Raw genomic sequence first — 15,809 nt, forward strand, 5'->3', positions numbered from 1 at the left:
GATGCAAAAAATCTCTTAACTCTCCTGAAAGTAAGTTTCAACGGTTCACTAACCGAGTAACCGCAACACGACGATTATGTAGTTATATTAACTGATAGGAAGTCATCTTTGATCGTATTTTAAATTTTTAAGTTTTGTCTACAGCGTTTCCTAAAAATTTAAGCGATCACGGAAGACCAGGGCAGGGGCCCAATTCTCTGAATGTGAGAAAAGTTCATCGTCGAATACCGAATTATGAGATCTTTACGAACGTAACACAGTTTGTGTATTCTCAAACTTCACATTTGAAATATTTCGTGAAAAGGTCGCTCTAGTCGAAAGAGTGCTATAAGGAACCGGTAGATGTCCGAATTCGCACAGAAAACCCTCCTATTGGTGGATATATTCAATATTGTAGCAAAGTAGTTGTCAAATAAGTAAATGATGAACAAAAATTTAATATATAATGTCCGCTTGCGTACTTGTGTTTGTTTTGCGATATTTATACTTAAGTCAACTAGCTGTTGCCCGCGACTTCGTCCGCGTGGACTTTAGTTTATACTAATAATTAATATAGAGTTGTTCCGCGTACATCGATTGAATAGTTTAAGCGCAAATCATAAAAGTATATTGTGCGGGAACCGTACATTTTCTGAGACAAAAAGTATCCCTTGTCCATTTCCCGAGACTTAAAAATATATTTTGAGTCCATACCAAAGTTCATCAAAATCGATTGAATAGCTTACGCGCAAATCATAAAAGTATCCTATGTCCTTTCCCGGGACTCAAAGTATCTCCATGCCAAATTTCAGCAAAATCGGTTCAGCCGTTTGGGCGTGAAGAGGTAACAGACTTTCGCATTTATAATATTAGTATGGATTCAAACACGCCAATTTGTAACAAAGCTTTATATTCTCTAGACTACAATAATTATCTTATTTTCTCATTTCCTATATCGCTTACAGGTTTATTACGTAACATAATATGTATAATTCATGGTTATGTTGTCTGTCTGTACATGGTATTTACCTGAAGCTATTATGCCGTGTTTGGTAGCGCACCAAGTTGGTCAATAAAGAGGTATTTACAAACTTCTTGGAGGGGTTAGTCGCCTTTATTCAACAAAAGATTCTCTTATACATTTTCACTAGTTATAAATTATTATTAGTTGGGCCAAAAAAGTTTATATGGTCTATTTTCTACTGTCTATTATTCTCGACAAAAAAATATATCCTACTAGATGATGTCCGCAACTCCGTTGCGCCATAATTCGTTTATCGCGCGGGAACCGTACATTTTTCCGGGATAAAAAGTATCCTATGTCCTTTCCCGGGACTCTGTACTTTTAAATTTATGTCTAAACTATGCTCATAATAGAAATTCGTGGCGACTCGTCACTCCGCCACGCTATCGATGAAAACGAAAACCTATGGCGGCATGTCAGTTTGAATTTTTAACAGGGTGGGGGTTGTCATTACAACCCCTTATTGATTGGTGTTTTATTAACTACCCCGCGTGTCCCCCGTCCACTCAAAATAGTCATCAATGTTTACCGCAAAATGTAGTCGGCCATCATTTTCCGTGCCTTAATATTTTCACGAATTCCATCAAAATTAATCTAGTATTTACCGAGCCTATTCGAATAAACATCAATTATTATTTATTATTTTAATTTTTCCTTGTAAAAAATAATTAAAATTGGTTGAGTAATTCTAATCTGTACTGGCTCAGTCAATTTTTATTTTTTAATTAAGCAATTTTTGTTCATATAATTTAAATAATATACAGAATGCTAGGTTGAACACCGTTATCCTTAAAACCATCAAATGAGCCCGTCAAAATGAACAACTTATTCTATGAGAACAATGCTGGGTATATTTCATACCCATACAAATTGCCGATCCGGGCAATTTGTATGGGTATCAAACCACCATCATGGGTACCAACCTAACAACCTGTATAATATGAAATTATTCTGAAAAGTACCTACAATCTACATTACTTGTTAAAATCATTAAAAACGAACACCTTAGTGAAACAAAATATTTCATTTTATGGTCTGTTAAAAATAAATAAGAAAGTAAGTTTATGCATTGTTTTTTACTCAAAATGCATAAAAGTATTTTTAAATATTTTAAGTAGGTACAATATTATGTATGTACATAATATATTTAATTAACATTATTTAAAAACTTAATATCGGATCGGGATGAATGGCAGGACTTGGGGGAGGCCTTTGCCCAGCAGTGGGACTGCATAGGCTCTTAAAAAAAAACTTAATCTGTGCTGAATTTAAATGTACCATTAAAGAAATTGATTCACATTGGCAGACGATGGACCTATTTTATTTAGCCGGGTTATAGAAGGTCAATATTAATTTGATAGAAAACGTATTAATTAGGTTGTCAAAATCTTTATTAAAATCATTTACGGCCGTTCCCAATATTTGATCTATCTCTGGTTTTGCCCTACTAGAGATAGGAATAGCTCACAATTGACATAAAATATATGTCTCTAATGTCTAATGTGAGTTATTCCTATCTCTAGTAGGGCCAAACCAGAGATAGATCAAATATTGGGAACCGCCGTTAATCTCTTTCAAGTGCCGATAATGTGGGCGGCGAAGCGAGCCCTAGTATATCCAACAACCTGTACATTTTGTGGTACACTTTACGGAAAAACTATCACGCCTACTGATTTGTGCTTTAACATAGTAATTAGTAATAGTAGTGTAATGTGCTATCAACAGCCAGTCAAGGTGTGACGACGCGAGCCCTAACAATTCACACAGCTCGGCTTTTAGCTAGTATTATAATAACTAGTTCATATTATTGATTATTCATACCTAGTTAGGTTTTTGAGTTAATTCATAAATTACCCGACTGCGTCAGAAGAAGGGTTGTTTGTTATTGTTACAGAAACATAATGATATTTAATTGTACTGCCTAATAAAAGTAATTAATAGAGCTATTTTTTGTCCTTGTTTTCCAATCGCAAAGCACTTTTGTTTTTAAACCGATTTCGTAAACGATAGCTCAACCGTTTGTGGACTTATTTAATTATAAATTATAATATAATAAATAATATTGTCTTAAATGGGGTATAATATACCATTTACAAGATATTATTATAACACGAATTTGGTACACAATATGGTAAAACATTATGGTACAACAACCGCACAATTTCATAACGTTCGAGTCAATACATCACGTAAAATTATAGAAAGGCTAACCGGTCCTTTGTTATATGAAAATGGCCGGCGACCGCACCGCAGCCGATTTTAGCGGCGCAACGGACCCGCCGAAAATTAATTAACATACTTCGGCGCTCAACCCTCACAGGTGGGTGCCACCCCCAGCCCCGGGGTAGGGCTGCCAGATCGCCGGACTAACCAGTAATCTAAACTTCATACTAATATTAGTACGAAAGTACCGTTTGTTTGTTACCTCTTCACGCAAAAACCGCTGAACCGATTTTGCTGAAATTTGGAAAAGACATACTTTGAGTCCCAGGGAAGGACATAGGATACTCTGTATTTTCTAAAAATGTACGGTTCTCGCGCGATAAACGAATTTTGGCGGAAAGGAGTAGCGGGCGTCATCTAGTATTTAAAGCTGAAGAGTATATATTGTTTGATTGCTATATGGGATCTACTGGTTTAAATTTGAAAAAATATTTTTGTGATCGATAGTCAATGTATCGAGGAAGGCTTTAGAAGGCGAAAAATCAGAGGAAAATGTGGAGAAATCGGGGAAAATTATTATATTATCGCGCTCTTCTTACTTATAGTCTGATTTTGATTTTTGATGTAATCTGACACAGACATCGAGATCACGTAGAAGGATAATATTAACTCTTTAGCTTTATAATAATTATAGGTTTGATGTACAAAGCTCTACAAAAACCTTCTTTAGTTTTGTCACTAATCAAATAGGCTATGTCCGGTATCACCCGCGTGGCACCCCTGCCCGGGGCAAAACCGCCCCCGGACAACCGATATCGAAATTATTTCTCTATTTTCCCCGGGAGTTTTTGAGTGTCCGGATTCATATGGACTGTATTTTGATTGATCAAATGAAGCTGGCTCTCTATAGTGCGATGAAACTCTATATTACTTTGTAAATTAAAAGCTACACTTTTAGCGAGTTGATTGGCTCGCCTCCGGATAATGGACTGGAAAATGTTTATTGGATTAATTAATAATTTATTATACTGATGAATATGTTGTAATACATTTTTTTTACTCTTTTTGTCATGTGTGTTACATTATAGGCTTTTATGAAGAGCGGCTTAAAATTTTACTGTGAGAGCATGCAATTTTGTATTACAATAATTATTAATGAAGAAGGCTTCGTTCGTCCAGGCTACGCTGTTATATTGTTTAGCGCGAAACCTGTCAAACGCGAGAATGTTGTAATTTATAATATTTTATTCTATATCTGCCCCGATTTCGCACCCGGGTTAAATTATAAGGTACTAGGTAGATCAATAATTCCTCAATGATAATGGTCCGTTCCATTGTTCAAAAGATTTAAGCGAGCAGAAAATAACGACTTTATAACCCACCACTATATTTTTCCGGGATAAAAAGTATCATATGTCCTTTTCCAGGACTCAAAGTATCTCCATACCATATTTCATCAAAATCGGTTACGAAGCTTCGGGCGAAGAGGTAACAAACACAAGACACACTTTCCCATTTATAATATTAGTATAGTATGAATTTTCCGTAAATACTCTTTATCTTTAAAAGACACTATTAGTCATTAATTAATTTGAGATTTTTGGATTAAAATGCAAACATAAGATACGGTTGTTATCATATTATATCTATTACATGGCATACAGTTACCAGCGGTGACATCATGTCTCATTATAGAACGTTCCGCGAGGCTTGGCCAGCCTTAACAGGGAATTAGATTAGATTTAGATTTTCCGTAGATTTTCCCGCAAAAAGTTCCTTTTCCGTCCTTTTCCATGTCCTTTTCCGGGATATATTTTTTAAATTTAACCGACTTCATGTTTTCCACTGATTATTTGCTCTTATATAGTCTGAAACGTTCCTTGATAGGTGGACTATCAAAAACAATTATTCAATTCGAGACAGTAGTTTGTGAGATTAGCGCGTTCAAACAAACTCCAGCAGGCTAAGCATGGTCACCATTGAAAAGGATTCTTTCCACGGAAGAATAGACAAAGTGAAAGTGACAGATTTACAAAGGTAATCCGCCTTTTTGTCTAGTAGTAAACTCTGGAATGAACTGTCACCAGTAGTATTTCCGAACCAATACGACTTGCAAACCTTCAAGAGAGCTTCCCTCTTAAATGACCGGCAACGCACCTGCAGCTTTTCTGATGCTGCCATTGTCCATGGGCGACGCTAGTTGCCATCCATCAGGTGACCCGTTTGCTCGTTTGTAGCCCCCTTATTTTATAAATAATCGGCCAAGTACGAGTCGGACTCGCACACTAAGGGTTCCGTACCGTTATAGAGCAAAAATAGGCCATTAATTGAGTTTTTTGTATGGGAGCCCCCCTTAATTTTTTATTTTATTTTAATATTATTATCACTCATTAAAGTAGACGTATAATTAAGATCTTTGTGAAAATATCAAGTACCTGCCTGTTGCCATTATTGATATCGAGCAAAATAAGGCCAAAAAAGCACGTTCGTTGTATGGGAGCCCCCTTAATTTTTTTGTTTTTAGTATTTGTTGTTAAAGCGGCAACAGATATACACAATCTGTGAAAATTTCAGAAGTCTAGCTATAGTAGTTCTTGAGATACAGCCTGGAGACAGACAGACAGACAACGAAGTCTTAGTAATACGGTTCCGTTTTTACCCTTTGGGTACGGAACCCTAAAAAAAGGTTAGAAAAGTATATCTCTATAGTCTTTTCTCTATCAATATGTAAGCGTACACATATTCATAGAGATTTAGAAGCAGATAAAAATAATATCGAAGCGGCGTGGGGTCGCGGGTAGGTACCTACTTGTCATACCGAGGGGTGGCAGATGCTTTATTATTTTAATTATTGCGTCCACCGCCCTTTGTGGGCCGCTACTGCCGCTAGTGCTTTAATGTCGGTTCAAATTAATATCAATTGTCGCGGCGGGGACTCGCATGAAGGGAATTCGCAAATGGCTGTGTCTCATACTGGACTAACGACACATGGTCAATTCAGACCGCGACGCGTTAACACGTTCCCAGCGGCACAGATATATCTGTACTTTCCATTACTGCGTTACAGGTCGTTTTAAACCTTGTCCTATACCAGAGATTGTGCATATTAAACCCCACCGCCCGTAGGAGACCAAAATCCTTTTTTTGGCGCCAATTAAATGCATTTCTAATGTTTTATAGATTTGACAGATTTGCAGGACGTCTCACGCAAATGAAATCTGTCAATTCAATACAAATTTAGAAATGTTGCGGTCTGAATTGACCCAGAGCCATCGCAAACAGGGCTACCTGTCGTCGCGTCTAGTCGCCGCGTCAGACGCGGCGTTGTCGTTTGCATCTAGCGTCTTGTCGTCGCGTCTAGTCGCTGAGCTGTCGCTGACGTGGGTCGTCTAGTGTGCGCCTACACTTAGGTGATCGCACATTTGTGAGCAGTTCTGCCCCCTTGCTCCTTTTCGATCGCATCAAAATCGACATCGAATAAAACTCGTATATCGAAATCGTAATTTACGGGAGTAAGACCCATGAAATTCAACCCAGTTGAAAGTTTATGGCCAGGCGGCAGGCCACAACTATTGCAAAGCAATGTAGATTTTTAAGATGCGACGCCGCAACGCAGTGTTGTGGCTTAGCCCTTAGCACAGAATATAGTATAATAGGTAGTACTCCGTACCCTTAGTAAGCAAAAATATAGTGAAAGTGATTCATAAAGATTTGAATTCACCTTTAGAATCAGAATCAGGCAGTAAACTTATTCCAATAGGTGTCTGTACTTTTTGTAAAGAATTAGGTAAAAATGTTTCTATGCATAATAATTAATTACAATACGTAAAATTACAATAAACATAAACGTACTTACTACTTATGTAAAAATAATTTTAAGAATTTATGGCTTCCTACAGCTTGAATTTTACAAAAATTACAATTGTATGTAATTGTGTAGTACTTATAATATTATGTTTAAATTGTTTCTTTATTTAAAAATTGAAAATTTATTCATAGTAGGGCACACTTATTGCAGAAACTTTCAACCGACTTCCTTTGAAAAAAGAAGGAAAACCTTAGCAATTGAAGTTTCCCTTCCTGTCTATGAACGGAACCCTAAAAATGAGTGATAAAATGCGATATCAAAAGGACCTCTAAAAACATAAGAGGTTGCTGGATTTATAAAGTAGCGAGAGCTCGGCCGCATACCTCGCGTCTCTTCGTTCCGATCTTCATAACGAAATTCTCCGTTTTGATATTATATTTATATTGTTAACGTTCGTACCTGCATATTTCTGCCGTAAATATGAAAATTTCAGGAATGCCTGCGACCTCCCTTAAGATGGTATTAAGAATAATGGGATACTTGTTTTGGCTTATTTTTAAATACCTGCTACGAAGTGCTCTTTTTGTGTTACCACTAATTTGATGTATAAAAATAACATTACAGCGAAAATTTCATATCTGCTCTACCGATTTAGCAAAAAAGTTTTAAGATTGTAAGAGGAAAAAGAGAATATACTATAATATACTATATACTATATTTTCTGTCAAAGTCTTCATTAAATTAAGTTAAGTTATAGTTAAATGTGTGTAATTAAATAATGGTTTTAACCATTACTTAATTACATACAAGTATGGCCTTCCATGGTCGATGGTCATTATGTGCGTTAAGTCAAGTTTTTTTTTTTTTTAATATGAAATAAGGGGGCAAACGAGCAAACGGGTCACCTGATGGAAAGCAACATCCGTAGCCCATGGACACTCGCAGCATCAGAAGAGCTGCAAGTGCGTTGCCGGCCTTTTAAGAGAGAAATGGGGTAATAGGGGAGGGAAGGGAAGGGAACAGGGGAAGGTAGGGAGGGGAAGGGAATAGGTTAGGGGATTGGGCCTCCGGTAAACTCACTCACTCGGCGAAACACAGCGCAAGCGCTGTCTCACGCCGGTTTTCTGTGAGAACGTGGTATTTCTCCGATCGAGCCGGCCCATTCGTGCCGAAGCATGGCTCTCCCACGTATAAACGCTTCCGACTCTACATGTAATAGCTCTACTCGAATACATAATATTATACGTATCACAAACTCTACACCTCGGACTAAACATTATTATATCTGCTATCACGGTCATATTATATATACGGTCATATACGACCTGCAAACCTTCAAGAAAAGAGCGTATTCCCTCTTAAAAGGCCGGCAACGCACCTGCAGCTCTTCTGATGTTGCGAGTGTCCATGGGCGACGGTAGTTGCTTACCATCAGGTGACCCGTTTGCTCGTTTGCCCCCTTATTTAATAAAAAAAAAATTGTCTACATCGGTCTTTCGGTCATCGGTGGACCCTGAAAAAAAATGGGAGCGTTGTGTAGATGCTTGGGGAGGTAATTTATTTCACCTGGATGCATTTTAAAACAAAGGGGGCGCTAAAACATAATTTGCTCTCAAAAGAGACAAAATAAGTTTGGGAACCCCTGGTCTATGTGATAACTGCCGCACTCAAAGACGAATATTAATTACCTAACTGTAATTAAATGAAGATTTTGACATAAGCCTCATACATTATCAGTCAAACTCTTCATTAAGAGAGCTCCTGACCCAAAAAATCAAACATCTTTCATATTATGCCAGGTGAAAAAGGACGACGCGGAAAGTAAGTTTTACTTGAATAAAAGTATTTTGAGCAAATTTAGGTTTTATCAATGCCTTTTTAGACGGTAAAACATATTAAAGAAAAGACAGCAAACTTCGAAGATCCAAGCAAAAATGTGTTTAAAACAAGGTTGTTTTGTAAAAAAGAAACTATCGAGCATTTTTCCAATAATCATGTTTTCGTCTTGAGTATCATCAACTGAAGTTACTTGTGTAAAAAAATCAGTTTTCTAGACCTTACAGATTTTGAGAGTATGTAGTCAAGTTAGGGCCAGGTGCATTCTTAAATTGAAGTTTAATCATCGTTAAATGCCTCTCATTGCGGCTGTATGACTTATACAATACCTTATTAAGTATTTCAAATTTCGTCACCAAAAGCGTAGAAAAATTATACGTGGGAGAGCCATGCTTCGGTACGAATGGGCCGGCTCGACCGGAGAAATACCACGTTCTCACAGAAAACCGGCGTGAAACAGCACTTGCGCTGTGTATCGCCGAGTGAGTGAGTTTACCGGAGGCCCAATCCCCTACCCTATTCCCTTCCCTACCCTCCCCTATTACCTTCCCTTCCCTTCCCTTCCCATCCCTACCCTCCCCTATTACCTTATTCCCTCTTAAAAGGCCGGCAACGCACCTGCAGCTCTTCTGATGCTGCGAGTGTCCATAGGCGACGGAAGTTGCTTTCCATCAGGTGACCCGTTTGCTCGTTTGCCCCCTTATTTCATAAAAAAAAAATATTATACTTAATAATTTTTTTAGCTGTTTCAAATACAATATACTTATTATGTATCGACCTACAAACTTGTTTTATGGATATTCCAATAAAAATTCACATAAATTACCATGATTTTATACCCGCTATTTTCAGTTGATCTATTCAAGTTTATTTTTGAGTAACGGTATCCAAACAAAAAAGGTTATGGATATTATAAATAAACAATGAAAAAACTCTGAAACCAGTTATTTATTTTATAACTGCATTTTAATTAAATTTATTTCTGAATGCACAATTGTTTTCAAAATTTTCCTGTTATATAATTTGAAGCCAAAACAATAAATTTTTATATTGTGATGATTGAAAGATGATAGAGAGGTGTTAGTTATTCTAATTTTAGCAAAGTGTGGGGGCTCTCCGCGCTGGACAGCTATTTGTGGACTATGACTCACTCAACGAGAACACTAATAAATAATTATTAGAAAGACAGGTTTATTAGGCATATTAATCCTTCCTTACTAATATTATAAATGTGAAAGTCTGTCTGTCTGCCTGCTACTTCTTCACGCACAAAACGCCCAAACTTTGATGAAATTTGGTATGGGGATACTTTGAGTCCTGTAGCTCTACCATGAGTTTAAAGCTATAGTAATTATTGATACTCGATACCGACTACGTAAATGTTTAGTATGGCGATTTTAGCTCCGCAAGTGACCGCGAGAGGCACTGTAAAATTTTCCATACTAAAAATTTACGGACTCTGTAAGTATCGAGTGTCGATAAAAACCATAGCTTTAAACTCATGGTAGAGCTAGTGGGGAGACATTTGGTCGGATCATGTCAATTCAATATTAGCTGTGATCGATCTGATGGGTTTGACTTAACGCGACCAAATTACTTAGGTCCGCCATCTGCCTAGGATTCAAGTTCTCTGATAGTACATTACAGGGTCACAGGGAACAAGACGATAAAGTTAATTCCCTAATGCGCGGTTTGGCGGATACACCGCTTGTACCCTTTTAACGAAAAATGGAGAAACGTAGGTGAATGAAATTTTTCACAGTTATAGTTTATATGGTGAAAGAGTGCATCGAGCTAATATTATTTTGAAATTATGCTTTTATCATACATTTTTTTAACAAATAAAACATTACACACACTACAACACACACACTAGGAAAGATGACAGATTTTGAGTGACAAGCCTATACATACGAATTTATACTCTTTCATTTGTGGTTGAAGTCTGTTGACAACAAGTTGACAAATTGAAAATGGAAGTTTTTTTTAAATTGAATCTTAGATACTATTAGACAATGCTTACACGGTCAGTCTGAAAGCAGCTTCGTCAAATATAGGTAGTAGTCCTAATGTCGTTGTTAAACGAAACTACGGAACCCTAAAAAGGTTCAATTTCGACCATTGGGCGATCTCTAGTTTACTTACTTAATAATTATATTTGTTTGTGATCTCGCGGCACAGCCTTTCTTCAACAAGTGATAATGTGCTTATGTATATGGACTGTTATTTATAAATGAAACCTACTGAACTGCCGCAACTCCATTGCATAATATTGTGTTTGTAATAGTTTTTAAAAATTGTATTTAGAGTTTTCTGGAACTAAAATTACGTTTGCTTAATTGTACGCCTTTATAGCCAACAATATAATATTATGGTTCTTACAAGTTGTTCTATACTAAACGCGAAAATTTTGAGCAAATGTAGCGGTAGCTTCAAAATATGACTGCAGCTATAACACAGTCCGTCAAGAAATGGAAGAAATTAAAAAGTGGCAACATCGTAGTGTTAACCCTTTTTTCTTAGATTGATATGAAAGGGATGACACTACGATGTTGCCACTTAGGACCTACTTTTTACATGCCCATCCGACGCATGGATCATCTTGTCCTGTCCTGTCCATCCTGTCAATCAATCAGGTGATCAGCCTGCATTGTCCTAACGAAACTTGGAAATAACATGTTTCCAACGCGGGAATCGAACCCACGACCTTCGAGTCAAGAGCCGCGCTCTACACCACTAGACCACGGAGGCGTTAAAATATAATATAAGTATTATTAGTTATAATATTAGTATTCATGATATTAAATGAGCGTTTTGTTTGTTTCAGCGAGCGGCGCGCTCGCGGCCGGCACCATAGCTTCCCCCTGGAGCGCGGCGGCCGGCGCGCCCGACACCAACGGCTCGGGTGGCGCCGACGCCAAGCACCTCGACGTCGGAGATGCCAGCGACGATGAGAAGGTAACTCTCTTTCTCTCTCCCTTCTCCTGCTTCGGTTTGCCGCCGACATCGGAGATGCCAGCGACGATGAGAACTCTTTCTCTCTCTCACTTCTCCCTTCTCCTGCTTCGGTTTGCCGCCGACATCGGAGATACCAGCGACGATGAGAACTCTTTCTCTCTCTCACTTCTCCCTTCTCCTGCTTCGGTTTGCCGTCGACATCGGAGATACCAGCGACGATGAGAACTCTTTCTCTCTCTCACTTCTCCCTTCTCCTGCTTCCGTTTGCCGCCGACATCGGAGATGCCAGCGACGATGAGAACTCTTTCTCTCTCTCACTTCTCCCTTCTCCTGCTTCCGTTTGCCGCCGACGCCAAGCACCTCGACGTCGGAGATGCCAGTGACGATGAGAACTCTTTCTCTTCTTCTTTCGACGACTACTTTTGTTACGAATATGCAGAAATATTTTCTTGCTGATGAATGGACGTAACGAGCAATGTTTCAGTTGGCTTGGCAAGGTCAATAACGCCGACATTGTAAACATCAACCGTACTAATTCAAGCTTTCTGTTTTAATCGCTTTTATGTAGTGTAAAGATTTTGATTTAGACGATTTTTTTTTCTTTTCTTTAATAATATCGGAACAAAGAGTTAGGTGTTTATGGCCGATTTACACGGGTGACTAAAGCCGCACGACCGTGTAAATGGCAATTCGACTACGCCGCATGCGGCTAAAGTCGCAAGCCCCAAAGTCGTGCGGCCAATGGCCGCATGCGGCTGGTGACTAAAATCGACTGTGCAAACGCTCAGTCGCAAGCGATCGCTTGCTGCGAATACTACTGTCAACTGGTGACTTGCCGGGTGACTAAAATCGACCCGTTAGTCACCCGTGTAAATCGACCGTTACTTACCTATCTACTAGGTACTTCAATTGCAAAATGATCGTTTTTTGCATTTAAATGGAGGATGGAGGCTATAGGACCGGGAAAATATTTTGAAATAAAAATGGATTTTATGTATAGCCATTGCCCAGCCATTTAATAAAGTAAGTTACAAGGTTTCAAATAAGAAACAAAATAAGTAAATGCCCTTATTTAAAAAAAATGTTAGTTACCCAGTACCCACATCATTGACATTACGTCTTTAATGACCTGCTATAATATAGACGATAAACAGTAGCGTATCAAGTGCTGTAAATCTGTTTACAAACATAATAAGAGACATTCGACATTTACCACCGTATAATGATGTGCGAGCTTACAAACTGAATATTGTACGGGGCCACGTCCGACCAGCTTACCTGACCTGTCCCGTAACCGACAGCGGTACCGCGAGGGATCACTGTACACTGGCCGCAGTGTTGCCATGTGTCAGTCCGCTCCTACATAAAATAGGGTTACCAAATTTCTACCTAAAAGCCGGACAAACCGGATAGCTTAGCCGGAAAGTGGAAAAAATACTGAACAAGAAGAGAGAGCATTGCCTCTTAAACTCAGAGCAACTTCTGATGTTGTGAGTGTCTATGGGCGACGGTAATTGCTTTCGCGTTTCAAATCAATCAAATCAGGTGACGTGTTTGCTCGTTTTCTCCCTAACTTTATTTAAAAAACGCAAGGCTGCACAAAGCCGAACTCCCTTAAAGGGCCGGACACGCAATCAAAAGGCCTGGCAGTACCTAGTGGCAGACCTAGACGAGAACAGCGCGGGAACCGTACCTAAATTTTTCCGGTATAAAAGTATCCTAATTCCTATGTCTAGGGAATGCAATACCAGGATACCGGGATCCCGCATGCATTTTGCGGGACTAATCCCGGTCGAAAATTAAGCGGGATCCCGCGGGACTGGCGGGATTACAAAGAAGCGTGATTCATACGTGTAACTCTGCAGGCGGAGGTGCGTGAACTGGCTACTAGCAGCCCACTAAACAATTATTTACCTTCAATTCACTTTTAATGACATTTGTACCAACTAGCGTGGAAGCTGAGCTAACTTTTTCAGCTGCTGGCTACCTAGTGTGGAATATCAGGAGCCGTTTGGCAGACGACACTAAATTAATACCTAACTTTTTAACATACTTTTATAAGCGGACTCTTTGAGTTTAATTTTATATCTATATTTGGAAAAAAAAACTTAATTAAAAGATGAAAATCAACAAGTGAGTTTTTTTAGTTTTTTTTTACTATTATTATTACGATTAGACACTAGACATATAAAAAAGTTTTCTTTTATTTTTATTAATAAACCCCTGTAAAAAGTGTTCCACAAAGTTTGTTTTCTTTGACTTTCTGAGCATAAAACATAGTATATCAGGTATCATCATAACGATTTATTTTAAACGTTTAAAATCAACCTGCGGGATCCCGCAAATACCGGGATCCAGCGGGATTGTGAAGGTTCAATCCCGCAAATACCGGGATTGAAATTATCTTGCGGGATTGCATTCCCTACCTATGTCCTTTCCCGGGACTCAAGACTTACCATCAAAATAGGTTCAACAGCTTAGGCGTGAAGCGGAAACAGACAGACACTGTCGCATATTAGTATGGACCATAAACTTAATATACCTAGCGGAATAGAGCAATAATCTCGAGCTGTCAAATGAAACCGAAATTTGTTTCGTCTGTGTGTAAAAATGTGTACGTATTCACTTACACAAGCATGATTGAACATGATGTCTATGAGAGTAAATTGTCAACGTGCGGCACGTGCCGACTGGACGTCAAAAAAAGAGTGCTGCTGTCATGTATCACACGTCTCTTTTTACCACGCAGTGTTACTGATAGTGTTACTCTCTTGCTCAGGTCTGTGTTTCTCTATTCCGCTAGGTATATTAACTTTATGGTATGGACATGAAGAATACGCGCGTCGGTAGTTAGTTATTACGCTAGCTGCAATCGCACTAAATTATACTAATGAAGATCAAAGCGGTGTGCTATTTCTGCTAGCGCCGCGCGGGGATATATCGCAACATTAACGACATCATAAATTATCTTTTTTGCTCTTCTTCATTTAAACACTTATCCATTCTAATATTATAAACGGCGTGAAACAGCGCTTGCGCTGTGTTTCGCCGAGTGAGTGAGTTTACCGGAGGCCCAATCCCCTAACCCCTACCCTATTCCCTTCCCTACCCTCAACTATTCCCTTCCCTTCCCTACCCTCCCATATTACCCTATTCCCTCTTAAAAGGCCGGCAACGCACTTGCAGCTCTTCTGATGCTGCGAGTGTCCATGGGCGGCGGAAGTTGCTTTCCATCAGGTGACCCGTTTGCTCGTTTGCCCCCTTATTTCATTAAAAAAAAAAATGCGAAAGTCTGTCTGTTTGTTACCTCTTCACGCCCAAACTGCTGAACCGATTATGCTGAAATTTGGTAAAGATATACTTTTAGTCACGAGGAAGGACATATGATACTTTTTATACATATAACCCGGAAAAATGTACGGTTAACACGCGACAAATGAATTTTGGCGCAACGGAGCTACCTACATTAAAATACGTTGACATAATTTAATACAGTATAATCTCACTTATAGTGTAATATATCCTACTAGCTGTTGCCCGCGACTTCATCCGCGTTAACATAGTATAATAACAAAGATGGATAGTTTTCTCCTTTTTGTTTTTGTGGTTCCTTATACAAAGGGTAAAAACGGACCCTATTTAAGCAAACGTCAAACGCAAACGTCAATAAACTTTCATGTTTCTAACTCAAGAAATGACGGACTTTCATTGAAACTTTCTACCCCAATTTCACCCCCTTGGGGGTAGAATTACTAGAAACACTTAAATACGTATCCATTCATTTTTAATCAGTAGCACAAAAATAAAGTTTCATGTTTCTAACTCAAGAAATGACGGACTTTCATTAAAACTTTCAACTCCAATTTCACCCCCTTGGGGGTAGAATTTCTAAAAACGCTTAAATACCTATCCATTAATTTTTAATCAGCAGTCCAAAAATAAACTTTCATGTTTCTAATTTAAGAAATGACGGACTTTCATTTAAACTTTCAACCCCTATTTCACCCCCTTGGGGGTAGAATTTTCAGAAACGCTTAAACA

The 15,809-nt window shown here is 38.5% G+C and overlaps 1 protein-coding gene across 4 annotated transcripts in view; it reads left to right on the plus strand.

Moving 5' to 3' along the window:
* The window catches only part of LOC121728622 (transcriptional enhancer factor TEF-1), a 108,085-nt gene that overhangs the window by 67,175 nt on the left and 25,101 nt on the right, over positions 1-15,809 (plus strand). For all 4 annotated transcript variants that reach the window (XM_042116822.1, XM_042116819.1, XM_042116820.1 and 1 more), the window contains one exon: positions 11,638-11,768. Coding sequence is in view for 3 of the 4 variants with exons in the window: in XM_042116819.1 (XP_041972753.1) it covers positions 11,638-11,768 (131 nt within the window). In the remaining variant the exon portion in view is untranslated. The remainder of the gene's footprint in view (positions 1-11,637; positions 11,769-15,809) is intronic.

Source organism: Aricia agestis, chromosome 7 (genome assembly GCF_905147365.1).
Source record: "Aricia agestis chromosome 7, ilAriAges1.1, whole genome shotgun sequence".
NCBI classification, from domain to species: domain Eukaryota; kingdom Metazoa; phylum Arthropoda; class Insecta; order Lepidoptera; family Lycaenidae; genus Aricia; species Aricia agestis.